At 48.6% G+C, this 14,863-nt stretch overlaps 2 protein-coding genes across 2 annotated transcripts; both read right to left on the bottom strand.

Annotated features, from left to right (window-relative positions):
• Positions 1 to 3,721: 3,721 nt before the first annotated feature.
• LOC142572880 (uncharacterized) lies at positions 3,722 to 4,460 on the bottom strand. The gene is made up of 2 exons (XM_075682319.1): positions 4,298 to 4,460; positions 3,722 to 4,193 (listed from the first exon to the last, which is right to left on the bottom strand). Exons 1-2 carry the CDS (start codon positions 4,325 to 4,327, stop codon positions 3,897 to 3,899), a joined length of 327 nt encoding a protein of 108 aa, XP_075538434.1. The 5' UTR covers positions 4,328 to 4,460; the 3' UTR covers positions 3,722 to 3,896.
• An 8,517-nt stretch (positions 4,461 to 12,977) lies between these two features.
• LOC142572874 (uncharacterized) lies at positions 12,978 to 13,727 on the bottom strand. The gene is made up of 2 exons (XM_075682314.1): positions 13,554 to 13,727; positions 12,978 to 13,449 (listed from the first exon to the last, which is right to left on the bottom strand). The coding sequence occupies exons 1-2, from the start codon at positions 13,581 to 13,583 to the stop codon at positions 13,153 to 13,155; spliced, it is 327 nt and encodes a 108-aa protein (XP_075538429.1). The 5' UTR covers positions 13,584 to 13,727; the 3' UTR covers positions 12,978 to 13,152.
• Between the last annotated feature and the right edge of the window lie 1,136 nt (positions 13,728 to 14,863).

Below are 14,863 nucleotides of genomic sequence, written 5' to 3'. Positions count from 1 at the left end.
ACCGTTCGACCATGGAATGGGCACCAAGAAAAGGGAAATGCAGTCGAGGGCGGCAGAAGACAACGTGGAGCGATGAAATTAGGATATTCGCGGGGGCTACTTGGAATCGGTTGGCGCAGGCAGGACAGGGGTAATTCGAGATCGCAGGGAGAGGCCTTCGTCCTGAAGTGGACATAAAAAAGGCTTTTGATGATGATGACGATGATGATGATGTAATGGGGCGAATAAGTATATATGCTGCACATATACACACGAAAATATTAAAACTACGAAAGCGAACATGGAAAAGGAATACAAGATAGTGGAAGGTATAAGAATATATTTATCGACATCATCGTCAAAAAAGTACAAATTTCAAGATTTCATAAAATAAATCAGCTATTAGAGCACAACATACACACAAAATGCCTAATTTGGCCACACACGAAGCGTAGCGGACCACATCTGGGTGTGTACCGCCCAAGTGTCTGCAGATCAATCTCTACTCATGTGGCCTTCCTCGCCACACCTGAGTCATCCTCGTCGTCCTCCATAGTCAGCAGTGGCACAATCCCGGCTCATGTGCCCTTCTTGGTTGCACTTGACGTAGGTTCGGCCGGTGGTGCTTCTCGCTGATCTGCCACGCTCCCAGTGGTCGACGCCCCCGCAGGTGGAAGTGAGCTCCCCCTTCTGTGGGGTTGCCTCACCCCAGCAGTCCGCTCCAGCCGCCAAGGCGCCTCCGTGTTGACGGTTATCGTTCCAGGTAGATCCCATGGGCGCCCCAACCTGCGCCTTTATAGACGCCATTGTCAGAGCAGCCATACGCACAGCACTCGAGCAGGCGGCAGCAGAAATTGTGATGGCAACGCAGGCCCATCTGTTGTCTGAGTACTTACCACAAGGCCGCCTGGAGGTTGCTGCTTCATTACCACTTTGGCTCCGCGTCCACAGCCTAGCCTAAAGAAAGCGGCCGTGAAACTGCTCGGGACTTGTGCCGAGACCAGACGCTCTTGACAACAGTCTTCTTCTTCTTCTTTCCCTACTTGCGAACGCCACTTGCTTCTATGACTGCTCTGGTTTATGCTACAAGGATCGCAAAAATAACCTCTAGATCGAGTTGTGGAATTTTATCGGCTTTCGGTGGCCATTTTCGGTGTAAATGTTTCTGAAGCTGATGGTCAACGCTATTGGGATTGTATGTGGCATCTAAAAGAAATACACCTATTTCGATTTTGATACTTAGCTCGTCCGCTTACCTTTAGAATGCAACAGAAGTGGTGAGCTACAGCTGAAGGTCATGGGTTCGTGTTGCCGCGGATAATTCACAAGGAAATTCGTCAATTACTCACTCTTCCTCAGTCGCAATTTAGTTACTCTTCGCATCAAATTCTTGACTTTCCTGAGCAACGACGAAGAAGAAACCTGAGACGAGTGGGAGCTGCAGTTGCGTGAAAAATAGAAAGAAAAAGTCCGTGCACGATATTTTCGCGTTGTGCGAGGAAAGCACAACGCGATAATATCTCAGCACAAGGCACGTGCTACCTTCGGTTGATGAATGCGGTTGATGAATGCGGTGAATGGTGCGGTTGATGAATACGGCCAAAGGTGGTTCACATTCTCAAATCAGGCGAAAATAAAAATGCAGGAGATGGAATCGACGTCGCATATCATGCACTTAATTTATGGCGTGTATCACGAAACAAAGATTCGCGTTAGTTCAATGCCGTTGTGATGATGTTATCAACCAAAGCGCTGAATGCGTGAGTTCTCGTGAAGAAATTACCAGGCTTCGGTGTCTTCGTGATTAACTTCAATGAATCAATGCGAGCAGCAATGTGAGCCCCGACTTGTGGATGCGTCCATCGAATGTGATGTGCAATCTTCATAGATAACTGAACACTCATGTATATCGTCCCACTCTTTGGGAAATAATAGGTCGAAACTGATGTCCTGTAATTTCATTTCAAATGAAAGTGTTGCAGTCTCGCCGGGTACAATTCGGAATTTGGAAAATATAGCGTCAAGTAATTAAGAGGTTCTCTAGAGTTCATATTTAATTAACTGAATATGTGTTTCAGTTTCTCGTGCTAGTAATGTCCGCCATTTTGAATAATCCAACACTAGGAGAAGAATTGTGCTGTCTACCACCGGCTATGTTTTAAAAAATCCATAAAACTATACATTCGTAAACATACACTACTTACGGTCAACGCCGAATTCTGCCTGCTGCGATGCTGTACACACATGCAAGAACACCAGCTGTATTTCGAAGTGTTTTATTGCGCATTTCATCTTGCACTTGTGCTGCCAGATTTATCTTCACGCCAACCAACCACAAAATTCAGTACGCGAACGCACGCCTATAGAAAGGCAACGAAGCGGCTGTCCGCTGCCCATACGAGCCAAGCGCCATTTGCAGACTTGGGGACAGGGTGTTTACAATAGAGCACAGCTTCCACCTCGAGGCATCATTTGCTTTTGGGAATCGCAACAATCAAAAGAGATTCACATGGGTCGCGAAGAAAGCGGTCCAGTAATAAATGTCACCGGCATCAACCAGGAGGGTGGTTGTTGCTTTCATTAAAGCATGACTCAGGCGCAATGAGACAATGTCAATGAATAGACATGCTTTAATTAAAAGAATGCAATGTTTGTTTCGGTCAAACAAAATTCGTATCGTAACAAATTTTCTTAAGAGTGGTGCTTACTTTATTACATATAAAATGTATCTATTCTTCAGTGTTTCCTGGAAAAAAAGCGTTCACGTTGTATGGGTAGCAATGCTCTGCATTCATGCATGTGGTGTCCGCAAAGGCACGCTCGCACACTTGGTCTACTACAATATGGCTCCTCGCATGTTTTCGTGTTTTGGTCCGCGCTGTGTTCTCTGAATTCTGGTGGTGCCAGTTTGCCAATTGAGAAGTGCAATATTTGCGCTGGTGTTTGCGAGGTTGGTTTCATTGCCGTCAACGCGTTCAGTTAAAACTACTGCGTTGTGAAGACCGCACAAGTGCCCAATTTAGCTTCCATCGTGCGGCTGTGGTGGCTGACGGACTGAACGCCCTTCGGGAAGATACACCCAGACCCAAACACCGAATGCTTTCGTCGTGACGGAAAGAAGCGGTGCTTTGTTGTATATAGGATGCGATATAGCGTGCCGCACCCACACGGTCGGTGTTTCGCTGCATCGCTTTCCCTGCTAAAGAGCTGATCTCTACTTCAACCGCTCATCAAATAGGGTGCGCAGCTAGCACTTCCTATAGTGGAGAGCCTAATCACGTCGAGGTGTGGGACATAATAAATGTACTGCATTGACCGCAGGCCTATATGGCGCTATTCGCTACAGAAAGTGATGTAATTTTTCCTTACATTTTACTTTCTTTTTCTTTTTTTTGCGTTTTCCCGACGTCGAATGCCCCATTCTTAACGAGCCATAAACGTGCGAACACCACAGATCCTTCTCGGAAACTTCGCACTTGTTGTGGGCTTTGACGCTTGACAAGCGCACGATTTCTTGTTGGACCCCATGTACATTCATTTGTTGCAATTGCGTTCCATGCAATGTAAATTACCCATTTGATGTCGCATGGAATGGCGCGAATATATATATATATATATATATATATATATATATATATATATATATATATATATATATATATATATATATATATATAGATGCTGCACATAAACACACGAAACTGTTAAAGCTACGAAAGCGAACATGAAAAGGAATACAAGATAGTGGAAGGTATAAGAATATATTTATCGAAATCATCGTCAAAAAAGTACAAATTTCAATATTCCCTAAAATAAATCAGCTATTATAGCACAACATACACACAAAATGCCTAATTTGGCCACACACGAAGCGTAGCGGACCACATCTGGGTGTGTACCGCCCAAGTGTCTGCAGATCAATCTCTACTCATGTGGCCTTCCTCGCCACACCTGAGGCATCCTCGTTGTCCTCCACTGTCAGCAGTGGCACAATCCCGGCTCATGTGCCCTTCTTGGTTGCACTTGACGTAGGTTCGGCCGGTGGTGCTTCTCGCTGATCTGCCACGCTCCCAGTGGTCGACGCCCCCGCAGGTGGAAGTGAGCTCCCCCTTCTGTGAGGTTGCCTCACCCCAGCAGTCCGCTCCAGCCGCCAAGGCGCCTCCGTGTTGACGGTTATCGTTCCAGGTAGATCCCATGGGCGCCCCAACCTGCGCCTTTATAGACGCCATTGTCAGAGCAGCCATACGCACAGCACTCGAGCAGGCGGCAGCAGAAATTGTGATGGCAACGCAGGCCCATCTGTTGTCTGAGTACTTACCACAAGGCCGCCTGGAGGTTGCTGCTTCATTACCACTTTGGCTCCGCGTCCACAGCCTAGCCTAAAGAAAGCGGCCGTGAAACTGCTCGGGACTTGTGCCGAGACCAGACGCTCTTGACAACAGTCTTCTTCTTCTTCTTTCCCTACTTGCGAACGCCACTTGCTTCTATGACAGCTCTGGTTTCTCCTACAAGGATCGCAAAAATAACCTCTAGATCGAGTTGTGGAATTTTATCGGCTTTCGGTGGCCATTTTCGGTGTAAATGTTTCTGAAGCTGATGGTTGTTTTGATCGGACCGCTGGTACGATCTGTTGTTGGGAACTCGGCGCTGACGCCCGTGGTTGTATCTGGGTCGCAAGCCCCAAGGGTAGCGTTGGCCTGGCGGCCTGGGGTACAACTGGAAGCATCCGAAGGTCCCGGCAAAGCATGAGTCGACTGGTAACAACAAAACAACTTGTTTATTTTAACATCGCAAAGAGTTGGCGGTCAGGTTGACCGAAGTAGAGAGACGGGAGAGCACTTTACTCAACAGAAGAAATCGGAGCCCTCAAAAGACGAGCACGTGAATGTACAATGGGCTAATGGTGACGCACACTGTCGTAGCGATGCCGTAGCACCATGTCGATCACGATCTCGTAGCATCCTGTTGTAGCGAGCCGGTCGGGCACAATGACTGTAATGAGAGGATGATCCCTGCTTTGGCATCGCCTGTTTCGGGCACAATGACTGGAATGAGAGGGTGATCCTTTGCGGTCGCATCGCCGCAGTCGCGCCTGGAAACACCTGCCGATGAGTGTTGCGGCGACGACGATCGGGCCAAAATGTCTGCCGCCCCGCCGCAGTCGCGCCGGCAAAACCACGTGTCGCAGGCGAAACGCAACAGACCGCCCCGCCGGGGGAAGGAGATCCCGATGGACAGGGGACTGCATCCGCTGTCCGGAGGGATGTCGCTCGATGATGCTCATAACCGAAGTCGGGCGTCCCTCGACGTTTCTTGAGCGCAGCGCACAGAGAAGGCCTCGCTCACTAGCATCGCACTGAACAACGAACCCTTTTGTATAGTCTGGCGATCGTAGCACAGGCTGGCTTGTTAGGGCACTCTTTAGGGCGCTAAAAGCTCTTTCCTTTGTCTCGTCCCAGACGACTGTTTGAGGCTCTGTTTTTCTTAGAGCATCCGTCAGGGGAGCCGCGATATCAGAGTACCTAGGGATGTACCTCTGATAGTAGCCGGCGACACCCAAGAACGACCGAATATCGGTCTTGGTGCGCGGTTGCGGAAAGTCTCGCACAGCGGCCACTTTTATTTCAGAGGGGCGGCGACGACCCTGACCAATCACGTGACCGAGGTAGACAACCTCGGCCTGTGCTAACTGGCACTTAGGAGCCTTTACTGTCAAGCCTGCTTCGCGCAGGCGGGTTAGCACTGCCCGCAAGTGTGTCATATGCTCAGACCAGGATGCGGAGAATATCGCTACGTCGTCTAGATACGGTAAAGCGAATTCTTGCTGTCCCCGCAACACTTTATCCATGAGACTTGAAAAACAGTATGGCGCGTTCTTCAAACCAAAACTCAACACTTTAGGACGGAATGTTCCCATTGGTGAAATGAACGCCGCATACCTACTAGCCTCTTCTGTAAGTGGAACCTGCCAATAACCCCTGACAAGATCTAGGGTGGAAATAAACTGAGCGCTACTAACTTTCTCAAGGCGCTCCTCGATGTTAGGGATCGGATAAATTTGATCCTTAGTGATGGAATTAAGCCTGCGGTAGTCGACGCAAGGACGAGGTTCCTTGCCCGGTACCTCAACTAAAATCAAAGGGGAGGTATAATCACTCTCACCTGCCTCAATAACACCGAGCTGTAGCATTTTCTTTACCTCAGCCTCCATAATATCGCTCTGGCGGGGTGACACCCGATACGCCTTGGATCGTACTGGCTCTGTGGAGGTAAGTTCTATATCATGAGTAAGTACAGAAGTCCTACCAGGCCTCTCAGAGAACAGACCTTGAAACTCTTGTAATAGCTGGTGTAGTTCGGTTTTCTGCTCGGGCGACAGCGGTGCTTTACTGATAAGGTCACTAATGACTTGACCGGTGTCTTCCCTGTTCGTCACTGAGCCTAGTCCTGGAAGCTCGACCGGAAGCTCTTCAGGAACGTTTACCATCATGCACACCACTGCTTCCCTTTGTCTATAAGGTTTGAGCAGATTACAGTGGTAAACTTGCTGTGCTTTCCGCTTTCCTGGCAGACTTACCACGTAGTTAACGTCCGACAGTTTCTGAACAATTCGTGCTGGGCCCTCCCACTGCACGTCTAGTTTGTTGCTTAGCGATGTGCGCAATATCATGACCTCATCGCCCACCTCAAAACGACGGGCCCTGGCTGTCCGATCATAATAAACCTTGGCCCTCTGCTGGGCCTTTGTCATTGCTTCACCTGACAACTCCTGTGCCCTTCTTAAGCGTTCGAGGAGCTTAAGCACGTACTCCACCACGACTGGGTCGTCGCCCCTGCCTTCCCATGATTCTCGAAGCATGCGAAGCGGAGACCGAAGCGAGCGACCGTACACCAGTTCAGCTGGCGAAAACCCCGTAGCCGCATGCGGCGCGGTCCTTAAAGCAAACATCACCCCAGGCAGACACAGCTCCCAGTCAGTTCGATGTTCAAAACACAACGCTCTCAACACGCGCTTCATGACGGAGTGGAGCTTCTCAACGGAATTCGACTGTGGGTGGTACACTGAGCTGTGTAACAGCTTTACCCCACACCTTTCGAGAAAAGTTGTCGTCAAAGCGCTAGTAAACACTGTGCCCTGATCTGATTGGATTTCCGCAGGAAAACCAACTCGCGCAAATATGGACAGTAGTGCATTAACTATCTCAACTGAGCTGAGTTCTTTAAGCGGCACTGCTTCAGGGAACTTTGTCGCTGGGCAGATCACAGTCAAAATGTGTCTGTACCCCGTGGCTGTTACCGGCAGAGGTCCCACAGTATCAATAACGAGCCGTCTAAAAGGCTCCGTAATGATAGGTACCAATTTCAACGGCGCCCTCGATTTGTCCCCTGGTTTGCCCACCCGCTGACAAGTGTCACATGTCCTCACGAAATGGTCTGCGTCCCGAAAACACCCTGGCCAATAGTACTCTTGCAAGAGACGGTCCTTAGTTTTCTTAACTCCTAGGTGTCCGGACCACGAACCCCCATGCGACAAGCGCAACAGATCCTGACGATAGCATTGAGGAACGATCAGCTGATCGAACTCCACTCCTCTGCGGTCTAGATACTTCCGGTACAGGACTCCACCTCTTTCCACAAAACGCGCAGTTTTCCTGGCGATACCTTCTTTGACATTGCAGCGCACGTTTTCCAGGCTGCCATCCTTTTTTTGCTCGGCTATCAAAGCCGACCGGCTGACTTTTAGCAACCTATCAAGTCCGTCTGACGTAGGCGCGATGAGCAAATCAGTAGATAGCTCTTCTAACTTTCCCGAATCGGGATTTTCCTCTCCAGTATCTGGCGCCTTCAACGCTACAGACTCAATTTTATTCTGTTCGGGCGTGCTCTGAATATCAGCTTGCTGCGCCTCTGACCCTTTTTCGTTGTTTGATAACGTCGGCCCCGCAACTACCGCCTTTGCAGCGAGCTCCCGAACCTTCGATCTGGTTAAGGCCTGAACACTAGCTTCACCAAACAAAAGCCCCTTCTCGCGCAGGAGGTGATCGGACCTGTTTGAAAATAGGTACGGGTACTGGGGTGGCAGCATAGATGACACTGCCGCCTCCGTCTCAAGCGCTCCGAAAGGTCCTTCAATAAGCACCTTTGCTACTGGCAGACACACGCTATGAGCTTCCACGGCTTGCTTGATCCACGCGCACTCGCCCGTGAACATATGGGGTTCTACATAAGACGGGTGAACTACATCCATCGTAGCTGCGGAATCGCGAAGCACTCGGCACTCTTTCCCGTTCACGAGGAGGTCTCGCATGTAAGGCTCGAGAAGCTTCATGTTCTCGTCAGTGCTGCCTATTGAAAAAAACACAACTTTTGGTGTTGTTTCCGGACACTGCGCCGAAAAGTGACCCGGCTTCTGGCACGTATAACAAACGCGCGCTCGCCTCATCTCGAACCGCTTTCTGCGTTTGGCTGCCGCCGTCTCTTTACGTTTGGTCGGACTGCTTTCACTCGCATCCTCACTACGCGTGTCCCCCTTTAATCTCATGGGTGTGAACTTCGGCCTCTCAAACTTCGAGCCAAATTCACCCTTTTGACCGTCCTTAGCTCCGCGAGCCCGACGCGTCACAAACTCCTCGGCTAGCTCAGCGGCTTTAGCCACCGTACTCACGTCTGGCCTATCCAAGACCCAGTATCGCACGTTCTCAGGTAACCGACTATAGAACTGTTCTAGCCCGAAACACTGCAGAACTTTATCGTGGTCACCGAACGCTTTCTCTTCTTTGAGCCACTCCTGCATGTTTGACATAAGCCTATACGCAAACTCTGTATATGACTCACTTTTGCCTTTCTCATTTTCCCGAAACTTCCGACGGAACGCCTCCGCAGACAGCCGGTACTTTTTTAGAAGACTCGATTTCACTGTGTCGAAGTCCTCTGCCTCCTCTCTATCCAAGCGAGCGACTACGTCGGCCGCCTCGCCGGGTAACAAAGTGAGCAAGCGCTGTGGCCACGTTTCCCGAGAGAACCCCTGCTTCTCGCACGTTCGCTCAAAGTTAACCAGGAACAAACCAATGTCCTCTCCAAGCTTAAACGGCCGCATCAGGTCAGTCATTTTGAACAATACGCGTTCTCCTGCACCGTGTGCCTGACTTCCATTACGAGCGCGTTCCATCTCTACCTCAAGACGCTTCATTTCCAAAGCGTGTTGACGGTCACGCTCTTGTTTTTCTTTCTGTTCTTTAAGTTCGCGCTCTTCTTTTTCTTTTTGCTCTTTAAGTTCGCGCTCCTGTCTTTTTGCAGTCTCCCTCTCTTCAATGGTCTCAAGGCATTCCGACAGCTCGTCATCCTCAGCCTCTAACTCCAGAATAGCCTTTATCAGTTCTGGTTTTCTGAGTTTGTCCGAGACATCCAGACCCAACTCTCTTGCAAGCTCCAACAATTTCGGTTTGCGCAACGACTTCAAATCCATGGCTGCTCTGAATGCTGCTTTCTCTACTGCTTACTATTGTCTTGCCGCAAACTAACCCGGCAGCAACGACAACCACAATTACCAGCTCTGTTTCTGACACTAACAAAAGCCTGGCAAAGCTCAGAAGAAGAAAGTCTCGCACTCACCAAACCTCGCAGCCAAGAGTCCAGCGCAGTCGTTCCGCTGCAGGCAACCAGTCATCACACAGGGCTCGTTGCACTGCTCCCGGATCGTCGATGAGCTGCTCAGCATACAGTCAACTGCATCTCTTCGCTGCTGGCCTCCGTTGTCGCGATCTCACCGCTGGCAGACAGTTGTTTGAAGTCGGAGGCGATCTCACCGCTGCCAACCAGATGTTTTGATCGGACCGCTGGTACGATCTGTTGTTGGGAACTCGGCGCTGACGCCCGTGGTTGTACCTGGGTCGCAAGCCCCAAGGGTAGCGTTGGCCTGGCGGCCTGGGGTACAACTGGAAGCATCCGAAGGTCCCGGCAAAGCATGAGTCGACTGGTAACAACAAAACAACTTGTTTATTTTAACATCGCAAAGAGTTGGCGGTCAGGTTGACCGAAGTAGAGAGACGGGAGAGCACTTTACTCAACAGAAGAAATCGGAGCCCTCAAAAGACGAGCACGTGAATGTACAATGGGCTAATGGTGACGCACACTGTCGTAGCGATGCCGTAGCACCATGTCGAGCACGATCTCGTAGCATCCTGTTGTAGCGAGCCGGTCGGGCACAATGACTGTAATGAGAGGATGATCCCTGCTTTGGCATCGCCTGTTTCGGGCACAATGACTGGAATGAGAGGGTGATCCTTTGCGGTCGCATCGCCGCAGTCGCGCCTGGAAACACCTGCCGATGAGTGTTGCGGCGACGACGATCGGGCCAAAATGTCTGCCGCCCCGCCGCAGTCGCGCCGGCAAAACCACGTGTCGCAGGCGAAACGCAACATGGTCAACGCTATTGGGATTGTATGTGGCATCTAAAAGAAATACACCTATTTCGATTTTGATACTTAGCTCGTCCGCTTACCTTTAGAATGCAACAGAAGTGGTGAGCTACAGCTGAAGGTCATGGGTTCGTGTTGCCGCGGATAATTCACAAGGAAATTCGTCAATTACTCACTCTTCCTCAGTCGCAATTTAGTTACTCTTCGCATCAAATTCTTGACTTTCCTGAGCAACGACGAAGAAGAAACCTGAGACGAGTGGGAGCTGCAGTTGCGTGAAAAATAGAAAGAAAAAGTCCGTGCACGATATTTTCGCGTTGTGCGAGGAAAGCACAACGCGATAATATCTCAGCACAAGGCACGTGCTACCTTCGGTTGATGAATGCGGTTGATGAATGCGGTGAATGGTGCGGTTGATGAATACGGCCAAAGGTGGTTCACATTCTCAAATCAGGCGAAAATAAAAATGCAGGAGATGGAATCGACGTCGCATATCATGCACTTAATTTATGGCGTGTATCACGAAACAAAGATTCGCGTTAGTTCAATGCCGTTGTGATGATGTTATCAACCAAAGCGCTGAATGCGTGAGTTCTCGTGAAGAAATTACCAGGCTTCGGTGTCTTCGTGATTAACTTCAATGAATCAATGCGAGCAGCAATGTGAGCCCCGACTTGTGGATGCGTCCATCGAATGTGATGTGCAATCTTCATAGATAACTGAACACTCATGTATATCGTCCCACTCTTTGGGAAATAATAGGTCGAAACTGATGTCCTGTAATTTCATTTCAAATGAAAGTGTTGCAGTCTCGCCGGGTACAATTCGGAATTTGGAAAATATAGCGTCAAGTAATTAAGAGGTTCTCTAGAGTTCATATTTAATTAACTGAATATGTGTTTCAGTTTCTCGTGCTAGTAATGTCCGCCATTTTGAATAATCCAACACTAGGAGAAGAATTGTGCTGTCTACCACCGGCTATGTTTTAAAAAATCCATAAAACTATACATTCGTAAACATACACTACTTACGGTCAACGCCGAATTCTGCCTGCTGCGATGCTGTACACACATGCAAGAACACCAGCTGTATTTCGAAGTGTTTTATTGCGCATTTCATCTTGCACTTGTGCTGCCAGATTTATATTCACGCCAACCAACCACAAAATTCAGTACGCGAACGCACGCCTATAGAAAGGCAACGAAGCGGCTGTCCGCTGCCCATACGAGCCAAGCGCCATTTGCAGACTTGGGGACAGGGTGTTTACAATAGAGCACAGCTTCCACCTCGAGGCATCATTTGCTTTTGGGAATCGCAACAATCAAAAGAGATTCACATGGGTCGCGAAGAAAGCGGTCCAGTAATAAATGTCACCGGCATCAACCAGGAGGGTGGTTGTTGCTTTCATTAAAGCATGACTCAGGCGCAATGAGACAATGTCAATGAATAGACATGCTTTAATTAAAAGAATGCAATGTTTGTTTCGGTCAAACAAAATTCGTATCGTAACAAATTTTCTTAAGAGTGGTGCTTACTTTATTACATATAAAATGTATCTATTCTTCAGTGTTTCCTGGAAAAAAAGCGTTCACGTTGTATGGGTAGCAATGCTCTGCATTCATGCATGTGGTGTCCGCAAAGGCACGCTCGCACACTTGGTCTACTACAATATGGCTCCTCGCATGTTTTCGTGTTTTGGTCCGCGCTGTGTTCTCTGAATTCTGGTGGTGCCAGTTTGCCAATTGAGAAGTGCAATATTTGCGCTGGTGTTTGCGAGGTTGGTTTCATTGCCGTCAACGCGTTCAGTTAAAACTACTGCGTTGTGAAGACCGCACAAGTGCCCAATTTAGCTTCCATCGTGCGGCTGTGGTGGCTGACGGACTGAACGCCCTTCGGGAAGATACACCCAGACCCAAACACCGAATGCTTTCGTCGTGACGGAAAGAAGCGGTGCTTTGTTGTATATAGGATGCGATATAGCGTGCCGCACCCACACGGTCGGTGTTTCGCTGCATCGCTTTCCCTGCTAAAGAGCTGATCTCTACTTCAACCGCTCATCAAATAGGGTGCGCAGCTAGCACTTCCTATAGTGGAGAGCCTAATCACGTCGAGGTGTGGGACATAATAAATGTACTGCATTGACCGCAGGCCTATATGGCGCTATTCACTACAGAAAGTGATGTAATTTTTCCTTACATTTTACTTTCTTTTTCTTTTTTTTTGCGTTTTCCCGACGTCGAATGCCCCATTCTTAACGAGCCATAAACGTGCGAACACCACAGATCCTTCTCGGAAACTTCGCACTTGTTGTGGGCTTTGACGCTTGACAAGCGCACGATTTCTTGTTGGACCCCATGTACATTCATTTGTTGCAATTGCGTTCCATGCAATGTAAATTACCCATTTGATGTCGCATGGAATGGCGCGAATATATATATATATATATATATATATATATATATATATATATATATATATATATATATATATATATATATATATATATATATATATAGATGCTGCACATAAACACACGAAACTGTTAAAGCTACGAAAGCGAACATGAAAAGGAATACAAGATAGTGGAAGGTATAAGAATATATTTATCGAAATCATCGTCAAAAAAGTACAAATTTCAATATTCCCTAAAATAAATCAGCTATTATAGCACAACATACACACAAAATGCCTAATTTGGCCACACACGAAGCGTAGCGGACCACATCTGGGTGTGTACCGCCCAAGTGTCTGCAGATCAATCTCTACTCATGTGGCCTTCCTCGCCACACCTGAGGCATCCTCGTTGTCCTCCACTGTCAGCAGTGGCACAATCCCGGCTCATGTGCCCTTCTTGGTTGCACTTGACGTAGGTTCGGCCGGTGGTGCTTCTCGCTGATCTGCCACGCTCCCAGTGGTCGACGCCCCCGCAGGTGGAAGTGAGCTCCCCCTTCTGTGGGGTTGCCTCACCCCAGCAGTCCGCTACAGCCGCCAAGGCGCCTCCGTGTTGAAGGTTTTCGTTCCAGGTAGATCCCATGGGCGCCCCAACCTGCGCCTTTATAGACGCCATTGTCAGAGCAGCCATATACGCAGCACTCGAGCAGGAGGCAGCAGAAATTGTGATGGTAACGTAGGCCCATCTGTTGTCTGAGTACTTACTACAAGGCCGGCTGGAGGTTGCTGCTTCATTACCACTTTGGCTCCGCGTCCACAGCCTAGCCTAAAGAAAGCGGCCGTGAAACTGCTCGGGACTTCAGCCGAGATCAGACGCTCTTGACAACAGTCTTCTTCTTCTTCTTTCCCTACTTGCGAACGCCACTTGATTCTATGACAGCTCTGGTTTCTCCTACAAGGATCGCAAAAATAACCTCTACATCGAGTTGTGGAATTTTATCGGCTTTCGGTGGCCATTTTCGGTGTTAATGTTTCTGAAGCTGATGGTGTACACTATCGGGGGATCGTATGTGGCGTCTAAAAGAAATATATATACTTCGATTTTTTATACTTTGCTCGTCCGCTTACTTTTAGAAAGCAACAGAAGTGGTGAGTTACTGCTAAAGGTCATGGGTTCGTGTTGCCGCGGATAATTTACAAGGAAATTTGTCAATTACTCAGTCTTCCTCAGCCGAAATGTAATTAGTCTTCGCATCAAATTCTTGACTTTCCTGAGCAACGACGACGAAGAAGAAACCTGAGACGAGCGCGGGAGCTGCAATTGCGTGAAAAATAGAAAGAAAAGTAGTCCGTGCACGATGTAGAAGCAAAGCACGACGGAAAAATACCTCAGCACGAGGCACATGCTGAGCACGAGGCACAGCGGTTGATGAATGCGGCCAAAGGTGGTTGGCATCCTCAATTTAGGCGAAAACAAAAATGCAGGAGATGGAATCGACGTCGCATATCATCCACTTAATTTATGGCGTGTATCAAGAAACAAAGATGTGCGTTAGTTCAATACTGTTGTGATGATGTTATCAACCAAAGCGCTGAATGCGTGATTTCTCGTGAAGAAATTGCCAGGTTTCGTTGTCTCTCTGATTCACTTTGATGAATTAATGCGAGCAACAATTTTAGCCCCAACTTGTGGATGCGTTCGTAAAGGGTAATGTGCCATCTACAGTAGGAGCCCCGATAATAGTATAAAGCGTCGGGAGAACTCCAGCTCCACATGAATTCCGCGAAATCACTCGAGAATGTTAAGAGCCAGCGACTCATACTGAAGAAACATGCAGCATGCATGCAGCAACACGCGCGTGGTGTGCGCAGCGCAATCTATTTGCGACAAAAACATGCGAGACACTCGCGGTTACCAAGCACCATATAGAGTTTCTCACTTTAACACCTAGAGGGAAACCTGGCGCCACCGTCTATGTTCCTATATAAGGGGCGCTGTGCCGTCAATGACGGTATGTGTGTCTGCGAGGCTTGTGTTGGCTGGTGTTGTAAGAGGCTTCGTGTAAAACGTGGAT

The sequence above is a fragment of the Dermacentor variabilis genome, chromosome 1, assembly GCF_050947875.1.
Source record: "Dermacentor variabilis isolate Ectoservices chromosome 1, ASM5094787v1, whole genome shotgun sequence".
NCBI lineage: Eukaryota > Metazoa > Arthropoda > Arachnida > Ixodida > Ixodidae > Dermacentor > Dermacentor variabilis.
Note: the sequence above shows the minus strand (reverse complement) of the source record. Positions and strands in the feature narration are given on the sequence as shown.

Excerpts from the sequence above, each read along its gene's own strand:
- LOC142572874 (XM_075682314.1), bottom strand. The coding sequence starts at position 13,583 with ATGAAGCAGCAACCTCCAGCCGGCCTTGTA. Across the intron at positions 13,450-13,553 it reads AACCTCCAGCCGGCCTTGTA|GCGCAGGTTGGGGCGCCCAT; the intron begins GTAAGTACTCAG and ends GCGTCTATAAAG.
- LOC142572880 (XM_075682319.1), bottom strand. The coding sequence starts at position 4,327 with ATGAAGCAGCAACCTCCAGGCGGCCTTGTG. Across the intron at positions 4,194-4,297 it reads AACCTCCAGGCGGCCTTGTG|GCGCAGGTTGGGGCGCCCAT; the intron begins GTAAGTACTCAG and ends GCGTCTATAAAG.